Raw genomic sequence first — 16,881 nt, 5'->3', positions numbered from 1 at the left:
TTTTTAAAATTATGGGTTAATTGCAGATAGAAAAATTATGGGTTAATTGCAGATAGACCCCCTGAGTGAACTTGTTTCGACTCTTTTACCCTTAGGAGATCTATTTGTCAAAAACCAATTTTCTCTTTCTGTGAGGGTAGTGATTTTTTTTTCTCTCTTTTACCCTCTGGAGGTCCATGTAAAAAAACCAATTTTCTCCTTCTCTGAGGGTAAGAGTCAAAAAAATCAGTCGGAGGTCTATGTGCAATAATAGAACTATGGGGGGCGCTATTGGGCGATAGTACCTAGGTGCATCCACAATTAACCCTAATATTATTCCTCAATATTAGAGTTCCAAAGGAAAGGGAAACAACACATATACTATTACTCTCAAAATATTGGAAGTCGGGAACATCAAACTCTTTACATATTAAACAATTCATTTGACTCCTGATGAAGAAAAAAAAGATACCTATATCTCCAGTGTGCTAAAAGGCCCTCTGAATAGTTTCATGAGTAAAACCAAAATTTACTTTTAGGCATGTGACCTAAAGTCCAACCTTGATGATCTTATTGCATGGCCAAATATCATGACATAATCCATAATAGCTCTAAAATTGTGCTTCTATAGATATTGTGACATTCTATATATACTCTCATAGATTTCCAACAAACCTCATAGCACTTAAACAGTTCATGATTTGTCAACAATAATAGCAGATTTGTTCTATTTCATGACCTGCTCGCTGACATGGATAATCTTATTGCAATCGAATATACCGTAATGGAGTTGGAGATATGTTTACATACTGCCTATGTTTCATCCATATGCAGTAGAACCCTAATTATATCACTCTCAGATGATACTCATAGATGTACGACCAAGATCATGGTATCTAAAAACAGTTCACCTAGTCATGACCTGCCTTTGTGTATACTCTAGTTGATATTTTTACCAACTGCTTTTCATCAGAGAAAGTAACTGAATATCAACAGGCAACAGTAAAAACCTCTCTATAGTTCAAAAGAACTGCACATGCTCGTTAAAAGCTCACCTACTGAATTTAATGTATTAATTTAACAGCTTATTTCAAAGGAAAAATACACAATCTTGCCACTTGTGTGCATCCAACAGACCATTGTACTAATTACACTCCAAAATATAATTCTCAAGTTCTTGAACAAGTAGGAGCTAATTACTTCTGCCATTCCTTAGACAGTTCAATTCAGACAGTTTGTCTCTTTATACTCCGTCAGACAAATAGAAACAAAAAAAAACCCCCTTAACCCATGTTTGTTTAGGATTTCCTCTAGTTTCATATCTAAAGTAAGATATAGTATGCAGTACCTTTCTCAATTTTTTAGAGAGTGATTTACCTTCGTCTCCAGAAACATTTAGAAGTGTTAAAAGGTAAATAACTTGTTGTCTCTGTTTCAAATATTTACCTATGCTAGGCTAATTTGGGATCCAAGGGTATCAAATTTACATAGACAATCTGCATTATGGAGGGACAACCTCCATGACAATTTCATATGCATTATTTTCGTGGGCGGGGTAGAGAACTCAACACCATGAAACATTCGCATGCTCAATGGATAACCCATCATGGGCTTTTGAACCAACAAGGTAGGAAATTTCCTACATTTTTAGCAAATTTGCAAGTGTTATGCAAAATATAATTGTGCAAAATTTTCTGTATTGATACTACTACAGACCACCCTCTACAACCAAAGTACATGATACATACATATGACATAATACACCTTAGGAAGCAAAAGATATAAATCAGATACATGCATATATCTAATGCTGGGACTAAATAATATTTATCAGATGATATTATGTGATGCAGATTCAACTTATGTGACACATGCACTCAAAAAAGAGAAGTGCTGGCAAACTGAGTTAATGCAGTGATAAGCTTATAGGCATGAAATCAAATGACAGGTTTTACAGAGAGAGGGCCTTGCTGACTAGAAGAGAAGCTTTGGATGGATATCACGACTACTAACAGATTGGACGAGAAAGGTAGTCATGTCCAAGGGAAAAGAGAGAATAGGATTAACTATCAATTTTGTGTGTCCTAAATGATAATCACTTAGTTGTATGCAGGCATACACATCACAAACTTGCGAAAGTTTCACATGCAAGACGTTCATGCTCCTCAAGAACTCAGGAGTCCACAATACAAAACAAAAACTCCCAGAAAACTAACGGTCTATGAGATTAATTAATCAGTAAGAGTCCAGAAAGGATACCAGGAGTTGAAATTTCAAGGGAAGCTGATACTCCAACAAAGCAACCCCTGCAAAGGATACAACAGAGTCAATTTTCAGCCTTAATAAAAGAATAGCTGTAAATTTGTCTTTGCGTATTACCAACAACAAGCCAGAGAACAAAAATTACGCACAAATAATTACTATAGAGTAGTGCACAATGGCCAGTGCCATTCTTTATGATAAACAGACTGATGGTTGTATTAAGAAGATTTAAATCTGCTTGAAAACCCTCTCCAAGATATTTGCATGCGCGTGCGCACGCATGTGTGTCGCAGATATTAACAAGGACAATAATTAAAAATCATGCCTTGTTTTTATGATTCGTGTTTAGATAATGTAGTTTGAGTATGTGAGATCTGAAAATCTAGTCATACAAAAAGGGACAGGAATCATCAGATGGAAAAATGATATGAAATTCTGTCAATAATCCAAATTCTCCATCTTCATAACAATTCTATAATTCCATGCCCTAAATATAAGTGCAAATCCCAGTCATACTCTTCCCAATAACTTTTTTGTCTAAACCTCTATTACTCTTGTTCAATGTTCTAATGCGGAAACAGAAACATTACCCGTAAGGAACTCTTAGATTCTCAAGGAATCACAACTTTCAATAGCACAAACGAAAGAATTGTCCAAGATAAGAATGGTTTCATTAGCAAAGGAGTCATATTCTTCTCCACTCTTCCGTACTTCAAGTTGCATTAAAAGGTTTATTGATATCTCCAATATAAGTTATATAGTTCCTTGTAGTTAATGTTGTCAATATCTCAAGCACCAAGTCCTAAGATGTTTGATGGCGGGTTCTTGATGTATTATGTCCCATGGAAGCCATGTTACATTTCCAAGCATCTACTAAAACTAAATAAGATGGTCTGGGAAATCATCAAATTATAATTTTATAACAGGACACCCACACAATTCAACAATGTCTATGTTAACATCTTCAGCAATGTGATTCTGTCTATAGTATTCTGTGTCCCAGTAATGGTGTTCGCTACAGAAATTAGAAACCTTGCTCTTTGTTTGCATGAACTAAACCTGTATGAGTAATAAGTTGAGAACAAATGCAGACAGTTAGCAATCAAGGTTCAACAGAGATTTTAGTCATGCAAGTTCTAGAGATGATTATCTTGCTCATAAAGTAAATTAAATATAATTTCAACATTTGGTCGATTATTGGCAGAGCTCTTTTTTAAAAGTGAAACACCAATCATAATTGCTATAGGAGAAAACAATTATGGTATTTGTTGCCATATTGTCGTTCCTCTACTGCATGAAAACTAAAGCAGAATCTTTCTCGCACAAAAGAGGGCCTAGGGAACACCCAATCATCTAATGGCACTCAGGATGCAGGATTTGAATCAAGTATCCAAATTATGTAATTACTTAAGAAATCCTATGCATAGCCTTTGATATCATATGTTAACGTAACAATTTACCTTAACACATTGAAATACCAAGTCCAACTAAAAACAATAAATGGAGTTTTGATCAACAATTAGATTTAAAAAATTACTATACGACAGACTACTCCAGTCAGTCCCATTCATTGCATTACTAATCCTGAATTATAAAGAAATATCCAACATAAAATTGAAGAGATAAATGAGAAATTAATACGCTCCCCCCAGCAACTTCACCTATTTCATAGAACCTACCTTTCAAAAAGATTTTGAATTGATAAATGGCTAGCAAGTTAACATGCTTCACCCTACTTTACCTATTCTTTGATGCCTACCTTCCAAAAAGAGGTTGATTGATTGCTAGACTATCAGACAGTTCATATGTCAGAAATTATACCCAAGCACATTTTTTTCCACTTCTGCATTTGCTGCCCAGCTAAACAGCCTTTAATGATTAAATATTGACCCTAATAGCGAAAATGATCATCTTATGAGTATTTTTTACCATCAAATTTCATCCTACCTCAATCTTTCTCATATATTAAGTTCCGCATTTTATTTACTGATTCTAAACCCTTTAGGCTCTGAAGCTTCCTAAGCCTGCCTGGTCTAGGGACAATTTTTTCCTCTGGCCTTAATTCTCATCAACTTATTTAGTATTATATGCAAATAACGTATATCATATAACCTCATCTTGAACATGATTAGTATTCATCCATAACTAGTTAACTACCCAAGAGGAGAAAAGGATTTAAACTGTTATAAGTAACCTGAAATTTCTCATTTTTCTCCTTTACAACATCTCCACTTGCTCTCCCATCAAAACCTTAACTTAAAGTTACAATCAACTTAATACACTTTAATAGTCAAATTACCTTAGCTCTTGTCCACTTTCCTTTATTTAGGATTAAAAAAGGAATTTTACATTCTCTGTCCTCTAAAATAAGAACGCAATCAAAGCTCGCTACTTAAGAACATTACAGCAAGCTAAAAACGACAGAAGAACAGTCGTACCAGTCAGTTTGATGACGGCAATATTATCTGGATCACATAGCTTTGAAGTGTATAGACATGTAATCCTCTACCAATAGTTGTCTAATTGTGACAAGACGAGCATAGGATGACCAAAAGTAAAAGTACATTCTACCTAGTTCACTAGCAAAAAATAATAATAATTACTATTATTATTATAAATTAAGAAACATCTTGACCAGTAAATGTTGTTGAAAATCGTATATCTGACTTTTATTCAGTTTCAAATCCTGGATGCAAGCAAGTGAATTGCATTCATATGACAATAAACTGCCTTGAAAGTTGAAACATATGGGGAGGAGAGCAAAGCAAAAAAATGTCAGTCACAAAGCAAATAACACAGATTAGTAGAGCATATTCTATTAAGCAATTCATCATATAGAGGTCAAAATCAACCAAAGTGATGCTTAAAAAACATGAATGAAGGATAAAATTCTTCAGGGAAGCTTGTTACCTTTAGACTATAGTGCAATTGTATGTTCCACATAGCTGGAGAAGAACAGCCCGATTAGAAGGATCCACATACTGTTCAATAACTGCAGGGTACCTTCCAGGGGAAGCTGATGAAAGTCTAGCCAAAGAAGTTACTAAAAACCCTTTTGGGTCTTTTATCTCCTTCAGAGGATCCTCCTCCTTCTTCCCAGCACTTTGTAAGCGAGCAAAGGATGCAGAATAGCCCGTAGATTCTGGAATTTCTTGCACGTCTGCTTCTAAATCTATTCCATTTTTCTCGGGCTGGGCCAACAAAGTAATAATACCGTTAAGCATCTTCCCCCAAAGCTCAACAGCTGCAGGATCCAAAAGGGCTGGGGATTCACAGATTAATCTTGTCGAAGCAACTGAAGTTAGCTTCACCTCAATCTGACCAGAGATGAGTTTAAGAGCTGGGATCCAAAACTTGTCAACAATAGCAGTAAAAATATTGGATTGGACTGCATTTATCGAGCTCACAAGCACTGTTGGCCCATGCTTGACCAAAACCAGCGACATCAAGATCACTAAGCAGTTGACAAACTTGACATTATGCTTACCCTGCAGTCGTGTAAATAGGGCCTTCCATATATCATTAAGGTAAGGTGCTATCATATCATGGCCAAGGTTCTCCACAACAGTATTGAGCACATAAAAACCAAGATCTTCTGTCTTAGGAGCCATAACAAGGTTATGAAATATTCCAAGTACCTGACCCAGTCTCCCACCACTGCTCAGCTCATTCGGAATCTTCTGCAAATAAGCCTGCAGCAGCCGGACCAACGCCGGGACATTGGCTGACCTCTCCCAAGAAGCAGGAGTGAGCAATGTCTGAAATAGTTGCATGTAATTTTCTGACAGAGGTGGCTGACTCATGTCAACAAGTTGCGCAAATATCTGGAATGCATATGGCCAGAACTCCGAGATGTCATTAACCAGGATATTCTGGAGAACTGGGAAAAGCTTGGCCTCAAAAAGAATGATCAACATAGGATTTTTCTCACAGGAACGCCCAACTAGTGCAGCTATAGCCTCAAACAGGTAATGGTTGAATAACGGGCTCTTTGGGTTCTTGCACACCTCAACAAGAATAGAGGTGAGGCCATCAATACAGAAGTTCGCAGCCTCCTCACTAATCGAGGCAACCTTCAGAATTCTCATGATACACTTCATCACATACGGGTTCTCCTGCGATTCTGGGAACTTCAAGGCTCCAGCTAGATTGGTAATCAACATCAACACGTATGGGTCGATGTCAGCAGAACTGTAGCGTGCCTGGACAACAACAACATTGGGACCAGACTGCACTTTGTCCTTCACCAACAAGAGCTTCTCTAAACAGTTTGCGGCATACGAATGTACCACGTTCGATTCAGCGCGCAACAAACCAATCACATTTGGCAGCAAACTAACTGCTGCCTGCTTCGGGATCTGCTCTCTGAAGACAGTAAGAAACTTGAGGGCACCTGCTTTGAGCATAGGGTATGCATTCACATCTGGCCCCTGCAGCTCAGGGACAATCACGTTTAAAAAGAAACTATCCACATCAACCAATTGGACCCCACCAGCTGCTGCCTTGGCTCCGAGAGAGACCACAAGATATATTGCACAGTCTTTCTCCTTCCAGTTCTCACTAGGGTTCGCAGCATACACAGCCAGCATGTTTTGTATCTGACTCGAAACCAAGTTGGTCACCTGATCTTTGTAATTCGTAGCAAGCCCTCGAAGTAGTTCACAGACAATCCTCCTCCTAGTATCAATATCACTCCCCTCGATATCCCTCCGGATGTACTCAATGTAGTTCATATCAAACAGCTCCTCATCCTCATCCCTCAACCTCAAATTAGGAAACACAATGCTGCCACAAATCTGCTGCAATATATCCGCAGACCCAAATAGACTATGGTGCACGCTCGTGCTCACCGTTGTCAAGAACTTGATCGCCGTAATAGTCAACTCATACCCGGGCAGGTGAAGCCGATGGCGCTGCTGTCGTCAACAAATTATACACAGCAGAAGCAAACCCACCAAGGTACGGCCTAAACTCCTCCTCATTCTTCTCCATATAAAGCTGCAAGTTATTACAAATGGCCGCCCGCAAGGAGTCCACGACCCCCTCAGCCTCCACATTCCCCGAATAAGTAGTAGTCAAATAAACCAAAAACTCACCCATCCACTCCTTCATATGATCCTCAAAGAACTCGGGCAGCTCAATCGAATTCATCGAGTAGAAAATCTCACAGCAGAGCCTCTGCGACTCAAACAACGGGGCACTATGATTCCCTCCGGCAATCAAAGCAGACGTCTTCATAAAAACCTCAAGAAGCGGGGCAGCAAACCCAAGCCGCAGCGCCTGGGTATCATACGAATGCCGAAACTTGGAGAAAATCGAGTTGAAAGCTGCGAGCACGCTGTTGATGGCGGAGTAGTCGGCAGCGGATCGGAGCGCGGCGACGAGGTCGGGCAGGAGGGAGGGCCACGAATTGGGGAAGTCATGGGAGGAGATGATGGCTAGGGTTTCGGAGAGCTGGGGCTGGATTCGAGGGGGGGAGGAGAGCAGGATCGAGGGGATTAGGGTTTTGAGCTGAGCCCGCTCGGCGTCGGGGAGCGAGAGGTAGCGAGATCGGAGGAGGTTCTTGAGGTTGATGGCCGGCGAAGGCGACCTGAGGCTCGGCGGCGGCGCGGAGAGGAGGCGTGAGAGGGCGACGAGAAGAGAGCGTCGTCGGCCGGCCTCGGCAGAGGGTGGATTCGGTCGTGCCGGCGGTGCTCCGCGCAAGGGGGAGAGAGTGTGGAGAAAACATTGGGAGAGGGTTTCTAGGGTTTCGTTAGGGATCGAATCCATCTACTGTAATCGAGGAACGATATTTGAAATTGAGTTAGGGTTAGGGTTTAACCGAGAGATCGCCGATGATGAGATTTGATCGGATCGATGAAGATCGCCGGCGTCGAGAGCAGCGGGGTTAGGGTTTTTAAGAGAAAGGATGAGGGTTTTGTGGATTAATGAGAGGGGGGTTTAGGGCTTGATTCTGAAAATGGGCTTTGGGCCAAGATCCGGTGGTTTTATAGATTTAAAATTTTAGGGTAAATTTGTAGATGAGCCCCTACTCTTTCAGGATATTTAGTAAGATATTTTTTGTTAATTGGCACTTAAATATCTTATTGTTTCACTACCTTTAGGGTAGGGCAGGGGCTGGGTCGACCAGCGAGCTGAACCGACCGAGCCCGTCATGTGTCGAGCTGAGTCTAGCCTCAGATCCTGGGTCAGAAAAATAGGTTTGGCCCACGATATATTTTTTTAGTTAGGCTACTTATTCCTTTAGCCATTTGGGCCTGCATCTAGCTACTAACAAAGTTAAAATACTATAGGTCTTCAGCTCGTGGGCTTTTTGCCACATTGAGAAAATAAGCAACGATCTGTAAGCTTGCTGTTGTCTACTTAGAAGGATTAAAAAGTTTAAAAATAGTTTAATACAAGTTTAAATTACTAAAAAATAAATTAGAAAAAAAGTCTTATAATTGTAAATACAAGTTTAATATAATTATAAAGGTAAAAAAAGAAAAAAGTTGGAGATACATGGGCCGGCCCATGATCCACAAGCCGTGGCCCGGATCAGACCCAGCACGCACCTAAGCGGGTTATGTCCTGAGCTGGGTCTAGTCCCAGACCCGGGATCAAAGAAGTAGGCTCGACCCACTGTGACCTGGCCGAGTCTAGCTCAGGCTCAGCCTAACCTTGAACCCAATGGGCCGAGTCACGGGCCTGAACCGACCCAGCTCACGCCCATCCCTAACTACCTTTTATACTTACATGCCCTAAATTGTAAAATATAGCACTTAAATACCCTAAATTCTCCCAATTTAGTAGATTACTAGACTTTTGTTAGTCTCAAGTAAGAATATTCTAGGGAATATTCTCATGTAATTATCGCATACCATATTTAGGACTATTGTGACCAAATATCTTGTTATTATTACTATTTTACATTCCCTCCTTCTTTTCAAATTATATAACTTTGGACAATTATCAAATAACCCCCCATAACTGCACTTTATGATTTATCGAATAACTTCCTTTAAGTTTGAGATTTCATTAGGAAAACTCTTTACAACCATTGCTTTTATGTGAGTTTCCAGATGAAATCATGAAGTTGTTCTATATACTTACATTTAAGGGCCTGTTCGTTTGTTTTCTAAAAACCAAGAAATGGAAATGGAAATGGTGAAAATCTCAAAACTCATCATTTCCTCCATTTCCATCCCTAAAACTCACCCACAACATCCAATAAAATATTATTTTCATCCAACAACTCATCCACATCATCTAATAAAATATGATTTTCATCTAACCACTCATCCATTATATCTAATAAAATATTATTTTCATCTAACAACTCATACATCACATCTAATAAAATATTATTTTCATCCAAACATCACTCAACTCATCTCTTCTCATCATTTCAAATCACTCACATCATCCAATAAAATATTATAACAATTCACATCATCTTATTAACATTTCATTTCTTCATTTTCATCCAAAAAAGTTATGAAAACACTTTTCTTAATCTTTCTTCACATCACCCAATAATACAATGACAACTCATCTCATCTCATTTTATTTTTTTATTTTTAAGAATGAACCGAACAAAAGAAAACAAGAAACTACAGGAAATATGTTTCTAATAATTCATTTCCTTATTTTTTTTCGCCAACCGAACACTCCAAAACTAGTTTTCTTAAAAAATCACAAACATCATCCAATAATAAGGTGACAACTAACATCATTTCAATTTTATTTCTTTGATTTCCTTCTTTTTTAGCCAACCAAACACTCCAAAAACAATTATTCATTTTAATAGTTTTCCATTTCTTTGATTTCCCTCTTTTTTAGGCAAACGAACAGGCCCTAAGAATCAAATGTTGAACATAAAACTGATTGGAGATTGACATGGGTGCATTGGAACCATAACCAAATTTAAAAATTGAAATTTGAAAACTAGTTAGAGAGTTGATAAAGAATTTATCATTGTCTGATCGATGCCTATGTCCTAACAAGTTAGATGCCTATGTCCTAACAAGTTTTCTCAATTTTCAAATGTGAGAGGCTGACAATTCTTTAAGATGATTCTGCTGAAAAGAAAACGTTAGATGTTAATTACTAGAAGAAAAATATCTCAGGGATCTTAAAATAGGGGACCATGAGTGCGACAGGTGAGTTGTCGTCTCACTGTCCCGTGATGCACTATTCGTGAACATCGCATCACGGGACAGTGAGACGACAACTCACCTATCGCACTCAGAGTCCCCTATTTTGGGATCCCTGCAGCAGCACTCTTACCGAAAGTCCAAAAATTGAAGTCTGACATATCCCCAAGCATTAAGCTCCTCCAATCAAGGGCTATTATTCATTTAAGAAAATAAAAATTGCTACAAAAGATGAACAAACCTCGTGAGACGTGTAGAAGGAGGGAGAAAGCCTATTTTTTGCCAAATTAATGGAACTTTTGCCAAGTGGCACTTCCAAAGGGTAGAGGTTTACAAAATTCATATGACCTTTGTATATCGTGTGTACTATTTAGGGGTGTAAACCATATCCGTATCCGAGAAAATATCTGTAACCTTATCCGTTAGGATACGAATATGGTTACTCAAATCTATAACTGATAGGATATGGTTACGGATATGGTTTTATAGTGAAATATCCGTATTTGTATCCGAAATATCCGAATACATATTAGTCATACTCTTACGGATAGTTTTGATTCTTAGATTATGGATTTGTGGTTAATTTTAATGATCAAGATGTCTAATCTTAACTTTTCAATTATAATGGACATATTAACAAACTCTTTTGTATCACATGAACTATGTGTTTTTCTCAATACTATCTAGTTTTCTCATATTTGTTTTGTATCTGCATGCATATCCGCTTATATATCCGCATGTATATCCGTAACCGTATCCGATTTTAGTTGATATGGTTATAAATTTTTCTTACCGAGGTATATCCGTATTCATATCCGTATCCGTATCCGAGATGGGTAAGCGGATATGGATATGATAAGTATCATATCCAAGCCGTATCCGGACCGAATGCACCCCTAGTACTATTCCTTAACCTAATCACTAATATGTAGCCTTCATGGACATATCAGAGGAACCACATATTTTACTATTAATAATTGAAATAATTATGTAATCCTTAAGATTAACAAATCAAATAGAGGTACTTATGCAACTAAGGATGTATGGCTAATGAAATATATTTAGATGGCGTGGGTATTTTGAAAAACCCCTAGAGGGAGGTGAATAGGGTTTATGCTAATCTTATTAGATATTAATGTTGATTAAAACTTACTAACAAATACATCCTAACAATTTTGATATACAATAGATTAAGGCAAGGATATATGAACAAACAATAACTAAACAAGAGTGATAGTGCACAAAAACAATCACAAACACACGATATGTTCACGGAATTCAGTCAACCACTTGACCTACATCTCCGCTCGTCACCTCGAGGAGATCTCCACTATCACAACCGGGCTTTCTACGCTCACCCGAATAACGTTTACACCTCATCACCTCGAGGAGATCTCCACTATCACAACCGGGCTTTCTACGCTCACCCGAATAACGTTTACACCTCACAACTCGATTTTCTAGTTCACCGAAAACTTTACAACTTACACACTTGCAATCACACTCTACACCCTCTAAGTGTTGGTCTAGCCCGTGTCACCTTCCTCAAGTGTTCGGAATTACAACATCTCACTAGGCTTTACTACCGACCCCACTCCTCTCGGAACCGACCCCGTCTCTCACCACACACTCCACTCGGTGTACAAGTATAATACAACGTGTAACTCACAATAAAGCTTAAAATACAAGATTCTGTTCTCTACAATAGATGAGAACACAATATAAGCTCATTCTCACAATATCACAATCCCACAATCCAATAAATGGTGTATGAAATACTAAAAGCTCAAATAGGGTATGTGTGATAAAATGAGTATAAATGAAATCTAACTCAATTAGCAAACTAGCAATAATGAGAATGTGAAAATCAGTAATAAATTGCTAGAGAAAAGAGTTAGAAAAACTTCTCTATAAACACAATAGAGGATGAAGAAGATTGAAGATGAATTCCTCAATTAAAAATGTAAGCTTCCTCTTTGTAAACACAAACTCAAGAAACTTAAACAAACTTTAAAACTCTTTAAACTCTTTTTAAAACCCTCTTAGATTGATATCAGAAGTCAAAAATATAGGGTTTATATAGGATGAAAACCAAGCTCAAAACCCAATAGAATCTAGCAAAAAAGACAGAATAACAAAAGCTGGAAAAAATAGCCGTTGGTGCTTATTGGTCGACTGACGGCTCGTATCAGTCGACTGATGAGCTGACAGTTATAGGCAACTGGCAGCTCATCGGTCGACTGATGGGCACGATCAGTTGACTGATGACATCATCAGTCGACTGGTCAGTCGACCAATATTAAAACAGATAATTTTGATAATTGCAGGCAGTTTCATCAGTCGACTGATAACCAGTTTTCAACCTGTATGAAATTTTGAAAATAAATTTTAAAGTCCTTTCAAAAATATCAAATAAATTCTAAAAAATATAAAACTATGGGAAAAGTTTATAAACATGATTATGAACATGTTGGAAAAGAAATTTTTCAATTTGTTCTTACCATTTGTGAAATCTCAAAAAATTTCAAAAGCACTAAAAATACATGTGTTTTAAACATGTTGATTTTGACATTTAGCTCAAACTAAGTTCTGAAAACTTGTGTAATAATTTTATGAACTTAATAAAAGATGTTAACAATGTTTGTGTAGTCCAAAGCATATTAAAATATATTTTGCATAAAAACACCTATATTTGAGAAAATTCACAAATGAATGTGTGTGTAAATTTGAGCTTGTTGCATAAAAACACCTATATTTGAGAAAATTCACAAATGAATGTGTGTGTAAATTTGAGCTTGTAGAATCTGTACACATTATATAAACCTGTACTAAGTATACCAAGAATGATTCTTCTTAAGCTTGAACTTGATTGATTGACTTGATTTGCATAGGCTTCAATATCAATTTTACTCAATTTCCTGTTTATACTAAACAACACAAAACAAAATACTAAAACCAATATTAGTTATAAATTGTTTGTTAAATCATCATAAAAACAAGAAGACCAACACATTTAACAATCATGAACATTATAAATTCAGTAAAACAAATAATGCCACAATCGACCGGTGTAACAGAAACAACCCCCGCAAATCCAAAAATTGCACAACGGTCTTTGACAAGCACACATTCTCACCAGAAAGCAATGTGAAATGCTGCATGAACACTTCCAAGATAAACAAGCAATAGCACAATCATTCATATGATACATTCAGGCTTAACGAAAAGGGTAACCATCATACTATTTAGAACTAAAAGTTCAAATGCTACATGAACTCTTTCCTCAAATGTAAAAATAAAAAAAATGAAATATTTAACATTATTTACGGAGGAAACCCTCATTTTAAACATTAATATCAGACAAGCTAAATCAAACCAACTCAGGCATGCATACCGGAGAGCTATCGAGAGAGCTTAGTTATTCATGCATGTAAAATACAGTGTTTGTTTGCGAAAACAAATTCAACTTTACCAAAACAAATTCATTTAAAATGCATTAAAAATTGGTTTACATCTAATCCAAAGCATTTATGAGACTTCTGTATATCCTGTGCAAAAATAAGTACCAGTAAAAGATACTTGGTACATCACACTAGCAGCAACCACGTATACCAAAAACTAGGCTTTTACAAACTATGCAAACGTTAAATATTATTCACCAACCCAACTAATTTATAGGCCTTCATATTTCTGGCTACAATTTCTAGATATGATGGTAACTCCCATATCAAGGCCTTGACACATTTTGGCTTACAATGTTTCCTAAAACAATTATCCAATACTTAATTTATGCTGAAACTTTCATACAATAAACTTTGAGATAACTAAAGAAGACATTATATTACAGCTTCCTAGTGCTCTCTCTCAAGCACAATCTTACAAACCATAAATAACATTATAGGTATTTTCTTTTCGACACGAGGACGCAATATATCATGTTTCAATAAATTTATTTTTCTGTTTGATGCATAAACTGTAGAAAATATCAGAAAGGTACCCGAAATAAAAAAAATCATGAGATGATAATTTAAACTTGACATATAATCTGTAGCAATTTTTACACAATGTTACTACATGCTTATGGTTTGCAAAGCGCTAAGAAGACTGAACTGAATTATATTGAGAAATCAGATATTACAAATAGTAACATTATTAAAGATTATCTAGGAAATTTACAACATACTTCAGAATCATGAGAAAAAGTAAAGTTTGACAAAATAACAAAATATTTTAACATTGACACAAATTTGCAGTGGGGTTCAGACTCTATTGCTATTCTTCCAATAAAATGTTTTCCTCTCAAGCAACCAACTCTTTATTAGCGCATCTTAAGTGATAGTATACTTGCCAGATATATCTACTTCGATGACATTCTTTTTGTTCTCCCTTACATTTGTCCAGACAAGACATATCAGAGACACATAACTTATAATTTTCCAACAAGTAACAAACATATAATTTCTGAAGTCCTTAGAATTCGAACTCTGCTGCATTCAGAACTATATAACTTTAATATGAAAAGCCAGATTTTAAGAACTTATGTAAGAGCATTTTGGTTCGAGGCTTGTCTTACCAGTATCCTGGCAAGAGCCAGCATAAGGTACCAGTCCATATACGACGCTTCCCCCCGTCTCAAGCAAAATGGTTGATTGTTACATTCAGATGCAATCTATAGTAAATCACCTGAAGGATTGACATACGACTACTATATTCAAATAAAATGATATTGTACATAGTCCACATGTAAACTATTTGTTGGAAATCAATTTCTTGCGACGTAGAAATGTTACTTTACCTACTAATACTGCAGTTTCACTGACATAACACAAGACCCTATAGTCCCTTCTGATGCAACCAAGCTCTGAAGTTGTGGTGAGTGTTGAAACCTACAATTTTATGCTCTGAAATGTCCCCGTGTAAAACTCCTATTTAAAATGCATGCTTGGTGGATTTTAACTTAGATAGTCTGACACTATCTTAAAATCCCTTCCGTTGAACCAAATTTAGTAGTAGTCGTGACAATTCTTCCTTCCCTGTTTGGTAGTGCAATCAGAAGATTCAGAACCGATCTTGTAATTTTCAAAGGTAAAACTCATGGCCCTCAGAGAAAACTTGGTGATCCAATCTATTGCTGCTTATTAATCTCCTATAGTCAAAAGAACTTTTAAGTTAGGAGGAGGGGTCTATCTCATATTGAAAGCTCAAATCTTCACAATTTGGTCCAGCAACAGCTCAAATCTTCACAATTTGGTCCAGCAACAATACCTTAACCTCTAATTAACTCCTAAAAACTGCAAGTGCCATTTGATTTTCTTGCCTTACACGCTAATAATCAAAACCGATATGTTATAAAAAATCCATATTATCGGTCAAGACAAATGCCTTATTTTTTCTAAACTTCTCAAGCAGCATAACGCCAAACCTACATGCATTCTATTTCAGATCAGAAAGGAAAGCTAGTTGTTTGCAACAGTTTCCTTTATTTCCTTCGCTTCCTGGGAATTAAACACATGCCACGATTGGACAATAACAAGATTCAGTTTGTCTTGAACAACATTTTGTATAAGCACTATCATTAAAAATGTTAATAGCTGTAGACAGTGATGAGATCGAAATAAACATCGAAGAACATACAAACACACCAGCAGATAGAACATTTGGCTCAGAAGATACCAGGATCTGAACAGAAACAAAAATAAATTGAGAAGGCTCTGGTTGATTGCCACAACAAAGGGCAAAAGCTAATAACATGGCGGAAAAAATCGATGTATATGACGTCGTGAAAACTTAACTACCTAGAAGATACAGGCTTAATCTCTCAGATGGTTTGCTCTGCGCATTTAGCAAAAAACAAGGTATTTAGCATCCCACCAGTGGTATAGATTCCAAGTAGCGAAGAGAGAAGAAAATAAAGAAGTAAGTAACCTAGGCAGATTAATTAAAGGAAGTCACTGACGGTGACATATAGATTCATCATCCCCTTACTTATGATCACTCTTCTGAAAATTGGGCCTTAGTCTTGAGGAGTTTTGACAAACTGGCCTTTATTTGAGGGGAGTGGCATATAAGAGCTGGTGTGAATTATTGCTATAAGATACTATGGAATTCTCTTCAATGCATTATTATTACCATAGCAGATCTCAAAGTTGCAATACATTTATAAACCGTGGCCATGATGATCACTTCGTAAATTGATCATTACTGACAATACAACATACCTCAAGAAAAGAAAAAAATTACAAAATTTTACAAACACGTTTTCTCATCCAAAAGTCATGTGAAAAGTATAATAAATACTTACAAGCGAATAAGGCAATATATATTCATGAATTTTAGCAATGACATCTAATTAATAATACATCCAGATTTTTTGTAGGAGAATGAGGGATGTGAAATTTCAAGCAGTGTCAATGATGAACAAGAACCACGCTATCAATAATCATATGCGATACCTTGAGCCTTAATGAAAAGTTTAACCATCATTAGATCCAAAAAATATCAAATG

The 16,881-nt window shown here is 36.9% G+C and overlaps 1 protein-coding gene across 1 annotated transcript in view; it reads right to left on the bottom strand.

Moving 5' to 3' along the window:
- The window catches only part of LOC109831385 (exportin-2), an 8,518-nt gene extending 508 nt beyond the window's left edge, over nt 1-8,010 (bottom strand). The window contains 3 exon segments of the mRNA XM_020398712.1: nt 2,239-2,285; nt 5,152-7,130; nt 7,132-8,010. Coding sequence (XP_020254301.1) covers nt 5,154-7,130; nt 7,132-8,010 — 2,856 coding nt within the window. The 3' untranslated portion in view covers nt 2,239-2,285; nt 5,152-5,153.

Source organism: Asparagus officinalis, chromosome 2 (genome assembly GCF_001876935.1).
Source record: "Asparagus officinalis chromosome 2, Aspof.V1, whole genome shotgun sequence".
NCBI classification, from domain to species: Eukaryota; Viridiplantae; Streptophyta; class Magnoliopsida; order Asparagales; family Asparagaceae; genus Asparagus; species Asparagus officinalis.
This window is presented reverse-complemented; position numbering and strand designations above follow the sequence as displayed.